The sequence below is a fragment of the Brassica oleracea genome, chromosome C9 (genome assembly GCF_000695525.1).
Source record: "Brassica oleracea var. oleracea cultivar TO1000 chromosome C9, BOL, whole genome shotgun sequence".
Lineage (NCBI taxonomy): Eukaryota > Viridiplantae > Streptophyta > Magnoliopsida > Brassicales > Brassicaceae > Brassica > Brassica oleracea.
This window is the reverse complement of record NC_027756.1, coordinates 49587953-49603526: the sequence shown is the minus strand read 5'-3', so window position 1 is coordinate 49603526 and position 15574 is coordinate 49587953. Positions and strand designations below refer to the sequence as shown.

Sequence of the window (15574 nt, the reverse complement as noted above, 5' to 3'; positions counted from 1 at the left end):
ACAGTGACAGCGGAGGAACACAAAGCCAACATTATAAGAAAATACATTTTCGGATGCTCACGAAGCTGTATTGTTCTATTTGCTGGCCTTTTTGTAATGAAAATTCTAAATAGTACATGCAAATGCAATACATTACAAATTCGGAAAAACACTGCAACAAATTTTTCTTTCAGTTCGATAAATATGTCATAAGAAAAAAGAAAACGAAGTTAATATATTTTATCAAAACACGTGCCTGGAAATTGATATAAATCTCCAAATTACATAACGTCTAAACGTACGATGTCAGAAGAACCCAAGGTGACAATGTTTATTAAACACACAAATTATTTGGATCCAATAGGAGGATTTGAAGATATTTTATACGATCACAATGAGTACTATTGGACATCCGTTATTTCCGGGGAAATCATATAAATATCTTATTTATGAATAGTAGTATTAGGTTCTCATAAACATGTGTGTTAATCATTAAAATATTAGTTAGGAACATACTAGGAGCCTAACCAAGAAAATTTCGAATAAAGAAAATGAAAACAAATACACTAAAAAGAAACTGGATGAGTTAGACTTGCCAAACTGTGCCATAAACAATGACACGGCATGAACCTCGTGCGTTATAGTATTAGACAGGTACACTTTATTAAATTCTTTTTAAACTCACATGAAAATGTCCTTTTTTATCATTACTTCTTCTCGCGCGTCTTCATCTTAAAAAAACATAATCTCCTTCATATCTCTCTCCTCTCTCTCTCTTTCTTAATCTCTCCGCTTCAACGTGAAATCAGAACCAAACATGTCTAAGGTTACCACAGAGCTTGACTTCTTCGGTCTTGAGAAGAAGCAGACCAACAACGCTCCTAATAAGCCTAAGTTCAAGAAACTTCTTGACCGCCGTCGTAGTTTCCGAGGTTCGGCCGTTGTACTTTCTTTTCTCTTTCTTTTCTCTTCTTTAACTTTTTTTTTTGTGTGGTCCTAAACGATCTTTATCTGGGGATATTTTTCATGCAGAAATTCAAGGTGCGATTTCTAAGATGGATCCGGAGATTATCAAATCGCTGTTAGCCACTGGTGCTAACCCTTCCGAAACCTCGACCAGATCTCTATCGGTTCCATCTACTCCAAAGGAAGATCATCAACGGATCCTGATTTCTCCGGTCCATGCCCCTCTCACCAGGTTCTTTTTTTTTTGTTAAATATTATTTTATTTTTTTGCCATTTTGGGCAACAAGAAGCAAACTAACTATATTTGAATCTTTGTATTAAAACATCTCCTCAGGCCCAGTACAGAACTTGTCTCTGGAACTGTACCTATGACAATTTTCTACAATGGGACCGTCTCAGTTTTCCAAGTGTCTCCTAACAAGGCTGAGGATATTATGAAGGTGGCCATGGAAACATCACCAAAGAAAGACAAATCTATGGAGAAACATCTCTCGGTAATTCCTCCGACCACCTTAAGAACAAAGCTCTTTGGCCAGAATATAGATGGAGGTTAGTAGAAACATTAACAATGATCAGTCACCCAGTGCTTTGATTCTTGTAGAATATTACTAGATATTAGTTGCATGTAGAAGTGTAACCGTGTGATGTCAAAAGAGTTTACCAACATTTAACCAAGTTAGTAAGAATCGTCAGAAATCATGGACCGGACCGATTCACTATTTGTTAACTGTATTTATATTTGACACCTAACTTAAAATGGGTTTGTGTGTGTGTGTTCAGATCTTCCCATCGCAAGGAGGAAGTCACTGCAAAGGTTTCTTGAGAAGCGCAAGGAGAGGTAATTGTACTCCTACCATCCAAGATATTAACCCAAAAACAAAATAAAAGGTTTTTTTTCGTTCTCTGCGTCGACCTTTCTTATTTATTTCTCATTTATTTTTAAAATATTCCATTTGAACCCATGAAAAGTAATTAGGTCTCATTTGGCAAAAAAATAAAGTTGTTAGGTCTCGTGCCTAATGCAACTTTTAGACATGCTTCTCGTAGTTCAACAAATCACATGTTTCTGATAGTTCAACAAATCACATGCTTCTTGTAGTTCACAAAGCACATGCTTCTGGTTCTACGTAGATATTGTAGAGTTCTACGTAAATTAAAATGAAAGCGTAGATTATTATGGAGCTGCAAAAACGTGTTGACTTTAAGCCTCTTTTTCTTTGTTTACTTCTGACAAGGTGATCTCTGACTAAACGAGTCGATTTATTATCAATGATGAGAAAAGTCAAAAGAAAATTAAACTTTTGTTTTCCTTGTTTGTTTGACGTGTTCTCTGTAACTTACTGTTACTCTGAAACGCGTTTTCACTTCTTTTTTATCTTTTTTTCTTTTGTGTTTTGCAGAGTAGTATCAACATCTCCTTACTTTCCGACATGGGCCTAAACAAAGCCCTTATCTCCTTTTTTGATTGGGACACGAAACCAAATGGTCATGTAACCATCCAAGACATAATGTTCGTTTTGCATTTGGCTTCCCTCAATCTTTTGGAATCCCCTATCTTTCGCAGATTAGTATGTAATATAAGAGCATATGTTGCTATTTTGTTAAATGTTTATTGTTTTTAATGCTCATTGACGCTATGCGCTATGGTTGCGCGCTCCCCGGGTAGCTATGGTATAATTATATTTCTTATATATTTCCCACTACTTTTGTTGGAATTTAAGTATTTGGAAAAGAAAATGACCACGTCTCTTGGCTTCTCATGAAGCTTCGTTTACGTATTAAAAAGAAATGTGACTATCCCCCATCTTAAACTTTACGTATCCCTGAATATATATTGTTAGTTTTGTCGTGTATTCTAATGGAAATTAGTTCAAGAAACACGTGAGCATTAGTTCATTTTAGTATTATGGCCAAGTCTTGCCGACTAACGTGACTTTTTAATGTTAAAAGTCGTAGTCTTAGCACGAGTTTGGTGGAACTGTTTAACTGGGAAGAAAAATAAATAGAAGGATAAATTTAGCGTACTTTTTTTTTGAGAAAGGGCTTATAAAGTTAGCGTACTTTGCGTGCCATTTTAACTAATACCACTTCCATTGAATAGTATCCATCACTAGCATTAACAAAGCATGGCGTGTCCGGATTAAAGAAACAATAGCAATTAGTATACGGCGCACCACCAACTTAGTGTTGCCATGTTACAATTGAAACTAAAAAATCTTACGTCTAGGTTATTTATGATTAGACAGATTCATCGCTATATCCCTATTTAAATATTTGAAACTTAAAATCATGATCATCTATTGTCATTACATGTATGGTAGTTTGCATATTCTTTTAGTGTAGTTGGTTAAGGGCTCTGGAATGTCCGGTTTATTATCAATTTAATGACGATGTAAACCAGTTGGTTATTCTTGGTTTAGTTGGTTACACTTGTATATAAACTGATTGTAACAAACTTTTTCCTTTAATGATAAATCTTTAATGATAAATCTGAGTTTACATCAAGAACACTAAAATGGTATCAGAGCTTTTCCGCGAAAACTCCTTTGATTGAGCTCAGATTTTTTGATTCTCTTCTCTTTTCTTGACGATTTCATCATCAGATTACTGATCGGAAGCTGATTCTGTTGCTGATTTGATCTCGGAAGCATCCACATCACCTTTGCGAGCTTCTTCGTGATCTCATATCATCTTCGAGCTCTGATTCTCTACAATGGTGAAGCAAGGATGGAAAGAGAGAGGACGTACACCTATTTCACCGAATCAATCTCTGATCTCAACTCCTCTAGCTGCAAATGAGATTGCGATGACTCCACATCATGAGATGACGAACATACGCGATCGATCTTTGACTTTCCCGATCTTCGACGTTCACAGTCCGTTCTTTCTTCACTCAGCTGATCACCCAGGTCTATCGATTGTTACCCATGTTTTAGATGGAACGAATTATAATAACTGGTCTATTGCGATGCAAATGAGTTTGGATGCGAAGAACAAATTGAGTTTTGTTGATGGATCGCTTCCTAGGCCAGATATTGCTGATAATTTGTTCAAGATTTGGAGTCGATGTAACAATATGGTGAAGGCGTGGTTGTTGAATGTAGTGAATAAGGAGATATATGGTAGTATTATGTACTATGAGGATGCAGTTGAGATGTGGAATGATTTGTATTTTAGGTTTCGAGTGAGTAATCTTCCGAGGAAGTATCAACTCGAACAATCTATCATGACCTTGAAGCAGGAGAACCTTGATCTGTCAACATATTACACGAAGAAGAAGATGTTGTGGGTGCAGTTAGCGAACACAAGAACTACTACTGTGAAGCGTTGTAATTGTGATCATGTCAAGGAGCTGGTAGAAGAAGTTGAGACGAGTAGGATCATTCAGTTTCTTATGGGGCTTAATAAGAGCTTTTTCAACATTCGTGGACAAATCTTGAACATGAAACCAAGACCATGATTAACAGAGATATGCAACATGCTTGATCAAGATGAGAGTCAGCGATCTGTTGGCCACTCCTTGAAGAGCATAGCTAATTCGTCTGCATTTCAGATTCAGTCCTCTAATCTTGCTGAGCAACCTCGCACTCTCTTGGCTCAGACTGGCAACCAGAAACCTAAGTGTTCTCATTGTCACAAGATGGGTCATACAGCTGACAAATGCTACAAGTTACATTGTTACCCTCCGGGTTCTAGTCCTTCAAAGCGGAAGAAACCTCGCACTATTGGTTCCACCAATCTGGCAACTCTACCAGTTCAAGTCGCCTCAGAACAACAAACAGAGAAGTCAGATCAATTGAAGGAAGATATGTCTAGAGATCAGATTCAGACCATAATTTCTTATCTTAGTTCTTAACTTCACGGATCACAGATTGAGTCCTTACGTGACAAATCATTTGCTTCGACTTCACATTCTGTGCCTGTTATCTCACATGTTTCAGGTACTTTCCTTGATCTATATTCCAAATCTTATTATGACATGCTCGTTTCTTCAGTATCTACAGAACCAGTTGTGTCTCTTAGAGCTTGGGTATTAGATTCAGGGGCTACTCACCACGTCTCCCACACTAAAGACCTTTATGTAGAATATAGATCATTAGAGACTACTTATGTCACTCTTCCTAATGGATACACAGTTCATATAGAAGATATATGATTCATTCAACTAACTGATGATATATCTCTGCATAATGTTCTGTATATTCCAGACTTTAAATTCAACTTGATCAGTGTTAGTGTTTTAACTAAGACTTTGAATTCTAAAGTGAGCTTTACTTTTGATCAATGGTTTATTCAGGAACTTACACGGGAATTGATGATTTGTCAAGGCAGTCAAGTTGGGAACTTATAAGTAATGGATTTAAATAAAAATACTCAGTCAGTTTGTTTACAAGATGTGTCTACCACTTGTTCCTTTCCGCCGGTATGTTCTAGCTTTACTATTGATTCATCTACTTGGCATAATAGATTGGGTCACCCATCTAGTTCAAAAATTGATGTTCTTTCTGATTGGTTGTGTTTAAAAGGATCAAAGAATGAAAAACAGAGTTCACATGTTTGTCATATTTGTCATCTTGCGAAACAGAAACATTTACCTTTCAAATTTATAAATAATATTTGTTCTAAACCATTTGAACTAGTTCACATTGATACATGGGGATCATTCTCTACACCCACAGTGGATGATCATAGTTGAGCTACTTGAATATATTTGATGAAAAATAAATCTGATGTATTGCATATTTTTCTCGGGTTTATAGCCATGGTAGAAACTCAATACAAACTTAAAGTTCAAGCAGTTAGATCTGATAATGCTCATGAATTGAAATTTACTGATTTGTTTCTTGAGAAAGGCATTGTTGCATATCACTCTTGTCCTGAAACACCTCAACAAAACTCGGTAGTAGAGAGAAAGCATGAGCATATCTTGAATGTAGCTAGATCTCTTTTGTTTCAATCAAATATTCCTCTAGAGTTTTGGGGTGATTGTGTGTTAACGGCTGTCTTTCTTATCAATAAACTTCCCACTCCTGTCCTAGAAAACAAGTCACCGTATGAGAAATTAACTAACAAAACCCCTGACTATCATTCTTTGAAAAGCTTTGGGTGTTTATGTTATTGTTCCACTTCTCCTAAGGGTAGACATAAGTTTGAACCATAGTCTAGAGCTTGCATTTTCTTAGGATATCCCACTGGGTTTAAAGGGTATAAGCTGTTAGATATAGAGACACATGTCGTTTCTGTCTCGAGACATGTTATTTTTCATGAGGATATTTTCCCTTTGGCATCGTCTAACATCAAAGACATGACCAAAGATTTCTTTCCTCATTTTCATTCACCTGCAACCCCTGATGTTGTTCCCTCTAGAACAACATCGTCTGATGTATATCCAAATCCTGATGTATCATCTTCCGAGACTGTGGTTCCTTTCGAATCAAAGTCTCACAGACCAAAGAAACCCCCTAAACACTTGCAGGACTTTTATTGGTATAATACGACTTCTAATATTCCATTTCCTATGTCGAACTATATTTCTTATTCGTTACTATCTGAGACTTTATGTGCCTTCATTAATACTATCACCAAAGACTTCATACCACAAACATATTCTGAAGCAAAGGGTCATAAGGTTTGGATTGATTCGATGGGAGTGGAGATTGGAGCTATGACAAGAACATGGACATGGAGCATTACTACTCTACCTCCGGATAAGAAAGAAATTGGTTGTAAATGGGTGAATACAATCAAATACAATGTTGATGGTACGATTAAGAGACCTAAGTCAAGACTAGTCGCAAAAGGATATACTCAACAGGAATGGTTAGACTATGAAGAAACCTTCTCCCATGTTGCCAAACATACCTCAGTTCGCATGTTTTTCCTTCTAGCGGCTAAGATGAACTGGTCGGTCCATCAATTAGACATTTCAAATGCTTTCTTGAATGGTGATCTTACTGAGGAGATATACATGAAGATTCCACCGGGTTATGAAGATATAACAGGAGAAGTTCTTCCCAAGAATGCTGTATGTAAGCTACATAAGTCAATATATGGGTTGAAACAGGCTTCGAGACAGTGGTTTCTCAAGCTCTCTTCTACTTTAACTGGAATGAGATTCTCTAAATCACATTCAGATCATGCGATATAAGGATGGTGTAATAATGGAAGTTTTGGTTTATGTGGATGATATACTAGTCGTTAGCAATGATGATAGTATGATCAAGAAGTTCATTGGAGGGTTACAATCTCATTTCAAGCTGAGAGATCTTGGTCCAGCTAAATATTTTCTTGGTCTGGAGATAGCGAGATCATCTAAAGGGATATCAGTGTGTCAAAGGAAGTAAATTTTGGAGTTATTGTCTACAACATGACTTCTTGGATGCAAACCTTCTACTATACCAATGGATCCGAGTATCAAAGAAGGTGTTCCATTATCAGACTCTTCTTCTTATAGAAAGTTGATTGGGAAGTTGATGTATCTACATACAACGAGACCTGACATCTATTATGCGGTGAACACTTTGTGCCAATTCTCTCATGCTCCTACATATATTCATCTCAACGCATCATATAAGGTTTTGAGGTATCTAAAGGGCACGGTTGGCCAAAGACTGTTTTATCCAGCTGATAACAAATTTGATCTCCATGGGTTTTCGGATTCTGATTGGGCAGCATGTAAAGATACAAGAAGATCAGTAAGTGGTATATGCATGTTCATAGGTGATTCCTTAGTGTCTTGGAGATCCAAGAAGCAAGACACGGTCTCTTGTAGTACTGCTGAAGCAGAGTTTCGAGCTATGGCGCTAGCAACGAAGGAGATGATCTGGTTAGCTCGTTTACTTCTTGAGTTTCGAGTTTCATTTCAACCTCCAGCTTATCTCTATTGTGATAACACTTCGGCTTTACACATTGCTAACAATTCTGTGTTCCATGAGAGAACTAAGTGGATTGAGTTGGATTGTTACAAAACTAGAGAGGTTATTGAATGTGGGTTTCTCAAGACCATGTTTGTCAAGACTGGAAATCAGCTAGCTGATACATTGACAAAGGCGTTGCACCTTGCACCGTTCCGAGACCTCATTAGCAAGATGGAAATGACTAACATCTTCATATCTCCATCTTGAGGGGGGCTTTTAGTGTAGTTGGTTAAGGGCTCTGGAATGTCCGATTTATTATCAACTTAATTATGATGTAAACCAGTTGGTTATTCTTTGATTAGTTAGTTACACTTGTATATAAACTGATTCTAACAAACTTTATCCTTTAATGAGAAATCTGACTTTACACTAAGAACACTAAAATATTCGAAATAATGGGTTTCACGAGAACACATTGGCATAGTTGTTAAAGAAGAGGATGGGTTTTATAGGTTTCATCCCTACGACGTTAATGAGTGGTGACATCTTCCAAACACCAGCTTAAAAGCCAAACTAATCAGTCTAATATGCAGCTACCGATTATGGTTTTGATTTGTTTGTCATTTGAATACAGAAAATCGACGTAATCTATCTCTTACACTGAACAGCAAATACATCTTAATTATAATTCGAATCTGACTGATAATTTACAATTTATTTCTATTGATACAATCAGCTGAACGTACACCAACACTAAAATTGGTTTATTGCTTAAAAATTTAGAAGGCTATTATTGATTTAGGTCAACACTACTTAAAAATTGATGATGACATCTCTTGGCAAATTAAGCTAGTAAACTTATTAATAGTTACATCGTTAATATCAGAACAAGTCTTTGAAGCTAAATTAGAAGATTCAATTCTTAATATTTATTTTCCCTATACACCAAAGTCAGTCCACAACATTCGCTTTTCAGTTACAAAAAAAAAGCATCCGTAAAGACAGATTTATTCCAAATCAAATGTCATTACCACCAATACAAAGATTATTGAGTAACCATTCAGAATCTGCATTAAATCAGACTAACAGTTGGGAAAACATGTCATTTATTGCAGAAGCGTACTTTTGATTCACATTAGTTTCAGACAGATTTAAAACAGAGAAAGATTCTTGTAGTACTATGACAAGCGTGACTTTTGTACGCAAAATCAGAACATGTTGATAAAAACCGTTCATTCCATACTGACAACGCTAGAAAACAATTCAACCTACTAAACCGCGTGATAAAATCTCCACAACAAACAGATTGAAGAATGGGAGCATCAGTTTTAAAAAGCTCGATTTATATAATCCGCATGGTTTATCGGAAGCACCGTTGTAGTGAAAAAAAAAAAATCATCATATGCTCCCATTCCTTCAATAGATTTTCAAATCAAAATAAAAATTATTACATTCCGAAAATCAGAAGTTAAGCAAATCAAAAAATACGTAGCCTACAACAAAGCAGCTAAATCTTTATTTTATAGGCAACGACTCCCCTAGTTTGAGTTTTGTTTGGTTATCGAATAACTCGGTTCATATGGGCCACACTACGATTTTAATTGGGCCGGGCCATATATCATGGGCTAATGCTTATGCTCATTACAAACACGTGTTAACAAGTATACTTTTTACCTTTTCACCTGCGGTTCCACCAGTTCGATTCACTAACCCGGTGATCGGAATCAAAGATCCGGTCGGAAGTTCGAAGCTCGAAATTCACATGATCGGGTTCCGTAGAACAATTACTTTGTCGGAGATTCGCAGGTTTAAACGCTTTGGACAATGTTACTTTTCCGTTAGAACCGCTGCGTCTGCATTGGAATGGTCGGAATCGATTGTCCCGAGCTTAGACTCTCACACTTACGACGAATTACTCCGCCGCTGCATTGGTCAAAACGACCCGATCTCAACGAAGGCTATCCACTGCGACGTCGTCAAGCGAGGCATCTGCTTAGACCTCTTCGCTTCAAACATTCTCCTCGATGCCTACGTCAAAGCAGGTTTCGCGGAAGATGCCTTGAACCTGTTCGACGAAATGCCTGAGAGAAACCACGTCTCGTACGTCACTCTCAGTCGAGGCAACGCGTGCGAAGATCCCGTTGGTCTTTACACCAGGCTGCATCGAGAAGGTCACCTGCTTAATCCGCACGTGTTCACTTCCTTCTTGAAATGGTTCGTCGGTGTAGACAAAGCTGAGATCGGTTGGTGGTTGCATTCTTTTATAGTTAAGCTCGGTTTCACCTCCAATGCTTTCGTCGGAGCTGCTCTTATCAATGCCTACGCCGTCTGTGGCGATGTTGATAGTGCGAGAAGTGTCTTTGAGGGGATTTTGAGAAAGGACGTTGTTGCTTGGGCTGGGATTGTCTCTTGCTACGTGGAGAATGGGTTCTTGGAGGATTCTCTTAAACTGCTTTCTCGCACGGGGATGGAGGGTCTCATGCCCAACAACTACACTTTTGATTGTGCTTTAAAGGCTAGCATTGGGCTAGGCGAGTTTGATTACGCCAAGAGCGTTCATGGGAGAATCTTGAAAACGTGTTACGAGTTAGACCCTCGTGTAGGTATTGGTTTGCTTCAGTTGTATACGCAGCTTGGAGACATGTCTGATGCTCTCAAAGTATTCAGCGAGGTGCCGAAGAGTGATGTGGTGCCTTGGAGTCTTATGATTGCTCGTTTTGGTCAGAACGCGTATTGTGACGAGGCGGTTGATCTGTTTATCCGAATGAGGCAAGCTTTCGTTGTTCCCAACGAGTTTACTTTCACCAGTATCTTGAACGCGTGTGCCATCGGAAAGTGTTACGCCTTAGGAAAGCAACTTCATGGTCTTGTGGTGAAAGGTGGGTTCGATTTGGATGTCTATGTCTCGAATGCTCTTATTGATGTATACGCCAAATGTGAGAAAATGGATACCGCTGTGAAGCTATTTGCTGAGTTATCAAATAGGAACGAGGTGAGCTGGAATACAGTCATTGTCGGGTACGCGAATCTAGATGAGGCAGAAGAAGCTTTAAGCTTGTTTCGTGAAGCCCTGAGAAATCAGGTGTCGGTAACTGAAGTGACTTGCTCAAGTGCTATTGGAGTTTGTGCTTCTTTGGCAAGCATGGAGCTAGGCGCGCAAGTTCATGGCCTGGCGATAAAAACTAACAATGCCGAGAAAGTAGCAGTGAGCAACTCATTGATAGATATGTATGCAAAATGTGGTGATATCAAAGACGCGCAGTCCATGTTCGAGGAGATAGAAACCAAAGACGTACCTTCCTGGAACGCGTTGATCTCAGGGTACTCCACGCATGGACTTTGTAGAGAGTCGTTGAGAATCTTCGACATTATGAAGGATAGTGATTGCAAGCCAAACGCGTTGACGTTTCTTGGTGTTCTTTCCGGATGCAGCAATGCAGGATTAATAGACGAAGGTCTAGAATGTTTCGAGTCGATGATTGGAGATCATGGTATTGAACCACGTTTGGAACATTACACGTGCATGGTCAGGCTTTTGGGAAGATCAGGGCAGCTCGAGAGGGCTATGAACCTGATCGAAGGGATCCCATATGAGCCTAGCGTTATGATCTGGCGGGCAATGCTCAGCGCCTCGATCGATCAGAACAATGTGGATTTTGCAAGGAGAGCAGCAGAGGAAATACTAAAGATCGATCCAATGGATGAGGCGACGTATGTTCTGTTATCAAACATGTACGCAGGTGCAAAGGAATGGGCAAACGTTGCCTCAGTTAGGAGAAGCATGAAGGAGAGAGGTGTAAAGAAGGAACCTGGCTTAAGTTGGATAGAACATCAAGGAGGCGTGCATTACTTCAGTGTGGGAAGGTTATCGCATCATCCGGATATTAAGCTCGTAAATGGGATGCTGGAGTGGCTTAACATGAAAGCAAAACGAGCTGGCTATGTTCCTGATAGGAAGGCCGTCCTGCACGATATGGATGGTGAAGAGAAGGATAAGAGATTGTGGTTTCACAGCGAGAGGTTGGCTCTTGCGTTTGGGCTCGTTCGAATGCCGTTATCAAGAAATCGCATATTGATCATCAAGAATCTAAGGATATGCTCTGATTGCCACAGTGCTATGAAAGTGATATCGAGTATAGTTCAGCGAGATCTTGTCATCCGAGATATGAACCGGTTCCATCATTTTCATGATGGAGTTTGCTCTTGCGGTGACTACTGGTGAATGGAAGGAGACAGAATATAGACACAAATTTCAACATTTTTTTTTTTTTTGATCAAACACAAATTTCAACATTTTTTGTCTCATTATTTAGGGATATTACAACAAAGTCTGATAAGCTTATTGGACATGACAAGGTACAGAGTATACTTAAGAGGTTAACTACACGGATAAAGGAAAGCGAAGAGCTTAACCTTGGGACTTGGATTCACAAGCCTAGAGACTAGAGAGCATAACATCTAACAACGATGATATACAGAATTTCTACAGACTGTGCAGCTCAACTTGAAGATAGAGAGAGATCACATATCCATGTCGGCAAAGATGTCTTCATCCTCTCCATATGGAGGTGTGTCGGCGAGAAACGCATCACTTGCCAGGTTACTGCAACAAGCATTTTTAGAATTGGTAAGACTTTTTAAGGAGAGTAAAAGAGACGGACAACTAGATAATCACTCTCACCTTATGCAGCAGAAACGAAACCCTGCAACACGCTTCAGTTTTCGGTTGTAGAATAAGAAACAGAAAGACCATCTGGATTTGACCCACCAGGAGAAAAAGGACAAGGAAACAGCCTCTGTTAGTTAGGCTATAATCTGTGGTTAGAGAAAAAAAAGGAAAGTTGTTGTAACTCACATTGCTCCTTCTTCGAGGAAAGGATCAGCATTGGGATTCGGGTTGTAAACATATATCTCACATTCAGCTAGTTTCACAACCTGTATCATATTTGTATGCTTTAGCTTTTTGCTTAGCTTCTAATATGTTTCTTAATACAACAGTGAACTTACCTCATCAAGAGCCTCGTAGATTGCCTCAAGTAGAGAACCATCCTCATTCCTCGCAGTCCATTCCTAATAAAACAGATTAGAGAATCCACATGATACAATTGATAAAAAATCTCCATCTAACAGACTTAGAATACCTTAGAAGCTTCAAACATATAGTTGTTGAAAATCTGAGTAAACGTGTCCCAGCTCTCCTCCGAGAAAAACTGATGTGCTTTCACAGCGCTGAAAACAAAAATAGAAAAACAACAATGCAGTAGTGATAAGAGTTATACACATAGATGGACTCTTCCATGTTCAATCAGACACTTGATCGAACTTTTTCACACAACCGGTTTTAGTTTAGCATTTTTGGGGAAATGGAGAGAATTGAACTCTCAACTAGCAACAGTTCAATGAACCGTTGGTCAAACCTTCTGACAACACTCCCAGACTGATTTTAAAAGGGGGATTATATATAGCGGGTTGCCATGTCGCTCAATAAGCTGACAATGAACATTACCCATATAATCCCCCTCCCTTAAAAGATTTACAAACATGTAGTTACCTGAAATCGTAGTCCGGATACATCTGATACAGTGTAAGAACCAAGTAGATCAAAGCCTTTCGACTGTGGATTAAGCAATGCAATATAATATGTAAAGAAGATATACATTTTATATATATAAAAGAAAGGTAAAAAAAGCTGTGTAACATTGATTCCTTACCTTGATCTGCTTAACAAGAGATCAACAGGTGAAGATGAGTCAGTGTCAGAAGATTTCCCAAGATAATCCAGCATCTGAATTCAAGAAACAATATAAAAAAATCAGGTCAACAAGCAGCAGCTGTTCACATTCAATGATTAAGACCAAATCACATGCTCGATTGCAATAATACCTCATTCTCCAAACTAAGAGACAATCTTTTATCAGTTCCAGCATGTTTACCTATCAAAATAAATAAATAAATAAATATTATTTTCTTTGTAGCCCAGAAGATATATCTTCTGACACAAAAGAACAAGAACATGTCCTTACAAGAATAAGCTTCAAGGCAGCCTTTGATACTTCTTTCTCCGAGATTTAGATGACCCATGAACACATTCAATCTGTAATCAAAACCCTTTTAGAGGAAGAAGCTGATATTCTCATAATTCACCAAAAAAAAAGACACTCAAATTAACCTGTCAAGGTTGGTGTACTCCAGAAACTTCATGGTGAAGATACGATAAACAAAAGATAACCTAACAATTTTAAAGAGAGCAGGTTAGATTAAGCAAATTTCATCACGCAATTCTCAGATCTAAGGGTTTGAAAAATTAAACATTTATACTATCCGAAAATAGAATCACAATTCATATAATCAGACCGTAGAACCTGAAAAAAATGAGCGGCAAGGAGAATTGAATTTTCGCAAAAGAAAAAAAAAAATCGAGAGGAGAAACGAACCTGAACCGAACCTCTTTCAACGGTTTTTGCGGAAATGAAGACGAACTTGTGTGTCTATTGGAATCTATATATCTCGCTAGGAATCCTCGCACGTGCAGATGCGGATATGCTTTGGTCTGTGATTGGACAACGTAGCGTCTGAGTTTCAAAGAACTGGACTGCGTGCCGTTTTATGATGTTTCATGGGCCGTTCAACTTTGGGTTTTTTTATTATATGTTAAATAGCCTTTTTGGTTGTGATATTAAAATTAAATAGGTGCCACGATATCATGTTTACTTTGCGTCTAAATGATTCTTATTTGTTTTATCCAACCAAGGACACCTTTCTTGGCAATGATGGCCTTAATCGAGGTACACCAGTTTAACATATTGATAAACCGGTTATAAACCAGATTGTGGATGACTCATAACCAAGAGATTATGATTTGTAATCTTTCCATTTATCTATGACGGTGTAATCTCCTATATAAGGAACCTCTATGTTATGAATAAAGACAGACTTTTCAATTACTTTTATAACACGTTATCAGCACGATTGATCTCTAAAACCCTAAGCTAAAATATCGACCATAAAACCTAAATCTCTCTCCATTGCTAAAACCCTAATCTCTATCGATCACCTCTCTTTGTTCATGACCTTGATCTGTATTCGACCATTAATCTCAACAAGATCGATCTGTGGACTGATCTCTGCAAGTTTCAGTACACCTCAACTATTCCAGATTGTACGATCAGCCTGTTCCAGTCCATGATCAAACTGTTCCAGATCTACGAGTTCTTTGACTGCAAGTACCAGCCCGCGTACCAACGATCCCGATCAGCTCAACCTAAGCTAAGTTTTCGATACGATCCCGATCAGCTAAACCTAAGCTAAGTTTTCGATCTCTATCTGAATCTCCATCGATCTCTCTCTCTATCGATAAACCCTAATCACTTTCGATCTCAACTTGTACCCGATCTCAGTTCGCAGACTACAAGGAAACAGTTTGGACCAGTCCGTGTAAGGTTCCAGTTTGTACCAGTCCACGTAAGCTCATTCTCTTGGTGGTCCATTCAACCCATCAAAGGTTTAAGGTATACCTAAACTCTAAGAACCCATAATCGAATGAACTAATGTTCAAAGTGAAACCCTAAAATATGTAAACCCTAAATTACGTGTGTATGGATTGTTTTATTTGAGATTGAATGTTTCTTTGAGGTTTAAATCCGTGTGAGTTAGGATTGATAGTTTTTATAACCTGATTGAATGATTTGAGGTTTAATATTGCATGTTAAACCCTAATTCGAATTAATAAACCCTAAAATAGAATCCGTGTATTGCATAATCTGAATTGAATG

General features: G+C 38.2%; 5 protein-coding genes across 9 annotated transcripts; 4 read left to right on the top strand and 1 right to left on the bottom strand.

Annotated features, from left to right (window-relative positions):
* Positions 1–664: 664 nt before the first annotated feature.
* On the top strand, positions 665–2660 carry LOC106315825 (protein TIFY 9-like). 4 transcript variants are annotated; one of them, XM_013753653.1, is made up of 5 exons: positions 665–911; positions 1012–1177; positions 1280–1439; positions 1726–1833; positions 2346–2660. In XM_013753653.1, the coding sequence occupies exons 1-4, from the start codon at positions 797–799 to the stop codon at positions 1828–1830; spliced, it is 546 nt and encodes a 181-aa protein (XP_013609107.1). In that variant the 5' UTR covers positions 665–796; the 3' UTR covers positions 1831–1833; positions 2346–2660. The 4 variants fall into 4 exon arrangements, with proteins under 4 accessions (XP_013609107.1, XP_013609108.1, XP_013609105.1 ...); XM_013753654.1 differs by having other exon boundaries at positions 668–911; positions 1726–1783; XM_013753651.1 differs by having other exon boundaries at positions 669–911; positions 1280–1494; positions 1726–1783.
* Positions 2661–3658: 998 nt separating this feature from the next.
* On the top strand, positions 3659–4405 carry LOC106315259. Its single transcript, XM_013753004.1, has one exon. It carries the CDS (start codon positions 3659–3661, stop codon positions 4403–4405), a length of 747 nt encoding a protein of 248 aa, XP_013608458.1.
* A 2941-nt stretch (positions 4406–7346) lies between these two features.
* Positions 7347–8069, top strand: LOC106315258 (uncharacterized mitochondrial protein AtMg00810-like). The gene has a single exon (XM_013753002.1). The coding sequence runs from the start codon at positions 7347–7349 to the stop codon at positions 8067–8069; it is 723 nt and encodes a 240-aa protein (XP_013608456.1).
* A 1398-nt stretch (positions 8070–9467) lies between these two features.
* On the top strand, positions 9468–12077 carry LOC106319483 (putative pentatricopeptide repeat-containing protein At5g13230, mitochondrial). The gene has a single exon (XM_013757825.1). The coding sequence runs from the start codon at positions 9565–9567 to the stop codon at positions 12022–12024; it is 2460 nt and encodes an 819-aa protein (XP_013613279.1). The 5' UTR covers positions 9468–9564; the 3' UTR covers positions 12025–12077.
* Positions 12078–12085: 8 nt separating this feature from the next.
* On the bottom strand, positions 12086–14288 carry LOC106319484 (repressor of RNA polymerase III transcription MAF1 homolog). 2 transcript variants are annotated; one of them, XM_013757827.1, is made up of 11 exons: positions 14237–14288; positions 13972–14031; positions 13826–13896; positions 13686–13735; positions 13514–13587; positions 13354–13416; positions 12944–13031; positions 12810–12872; positions 12658–12737; positions 12484–12555; positions 12086–12405 (listed from the first exon to the last, which is right to left on the bottom strand). In XM_013757827.1, exons 2-11 carry the CDS (start codon positions 14001–14003, stop codon positions 12324–12326), a joined length of 675 nt encoding a protein of 224 aa, XP_013613281.1. In that variant the 5' UTR covers positions 14004–14031; positions 14237–14288; the 3' UTR covers positions 12086–12323. The 2 variants fall into 2 exon arrangements, with proteins under 2 accessions (XP_013613281.1, XP_013613282.1); XM_013757828.1 differs by having other exon boundaries at positions 14248–14277.
* Positions 14289–15574: the final 1286 nt, after the last annotated feature.

Coding starts and splice junctions, on each gene's coding strand:
- LOC106315825 (XM_013753651.1), top strand. CDS start 797: ATGTCTAAGGTTACCACAGAGCTTGACTTCTTCGGTCTTGAGAAGAAG. Junction 1,495..1,725: donor TGGCCAGAATATAGATGGAG/GTTAGTAGAAAC, acceptor GTGTGTGTTCAG/ATCTTCCCATCGCAAGGAGG. Junction 1,784..2,345: donor CTTGAGAAGCGCAAGGAGAG/GTAATTGTACTC, acceptor TGTGTTTTGCAG/AGTAGTATCAACATCTCCTT.
- LOC106315259 (XM_013753004.1), top strand. CDS start 3,659: ATGGTGAAGCAAGGATGGAAAGAGAGAGGACGTACACCTATTTCACCG.
- LOC106315258 (XM_013753002.1), top strand. CDS start 7,347: ATGGATCCGAGTATCAAAGAAGGTGTTCCATTATCAGACTCTTCTTCT.
- LOC106319483 (XM_013757825.1), top strand. CDS start 9,565: ATGATCGGGTTCCGTAGAACAATTACTTTGTCGGAGATTCGCAGGTTT.
- LOC106319484 (XM_013757827.1), bottom strand. CDS start 14,003: ATGAAGTTTCTGGAGTACACCAACCTTGACAG. Junction 13,417..13,513: donor CTCTTGTTAAGCAGATCAAG/GTAAGGAATCAA, acceptor CTTAATCCACAG/TCGAAAGGCTTTGATCTACT. Junction 13,032..13,353: donor TATCCGGACTACGATTTCAG/GTAACTACATGT, acceptor TTTTGTTTTCAG/CGCTGTGAAAGCACATCAGT.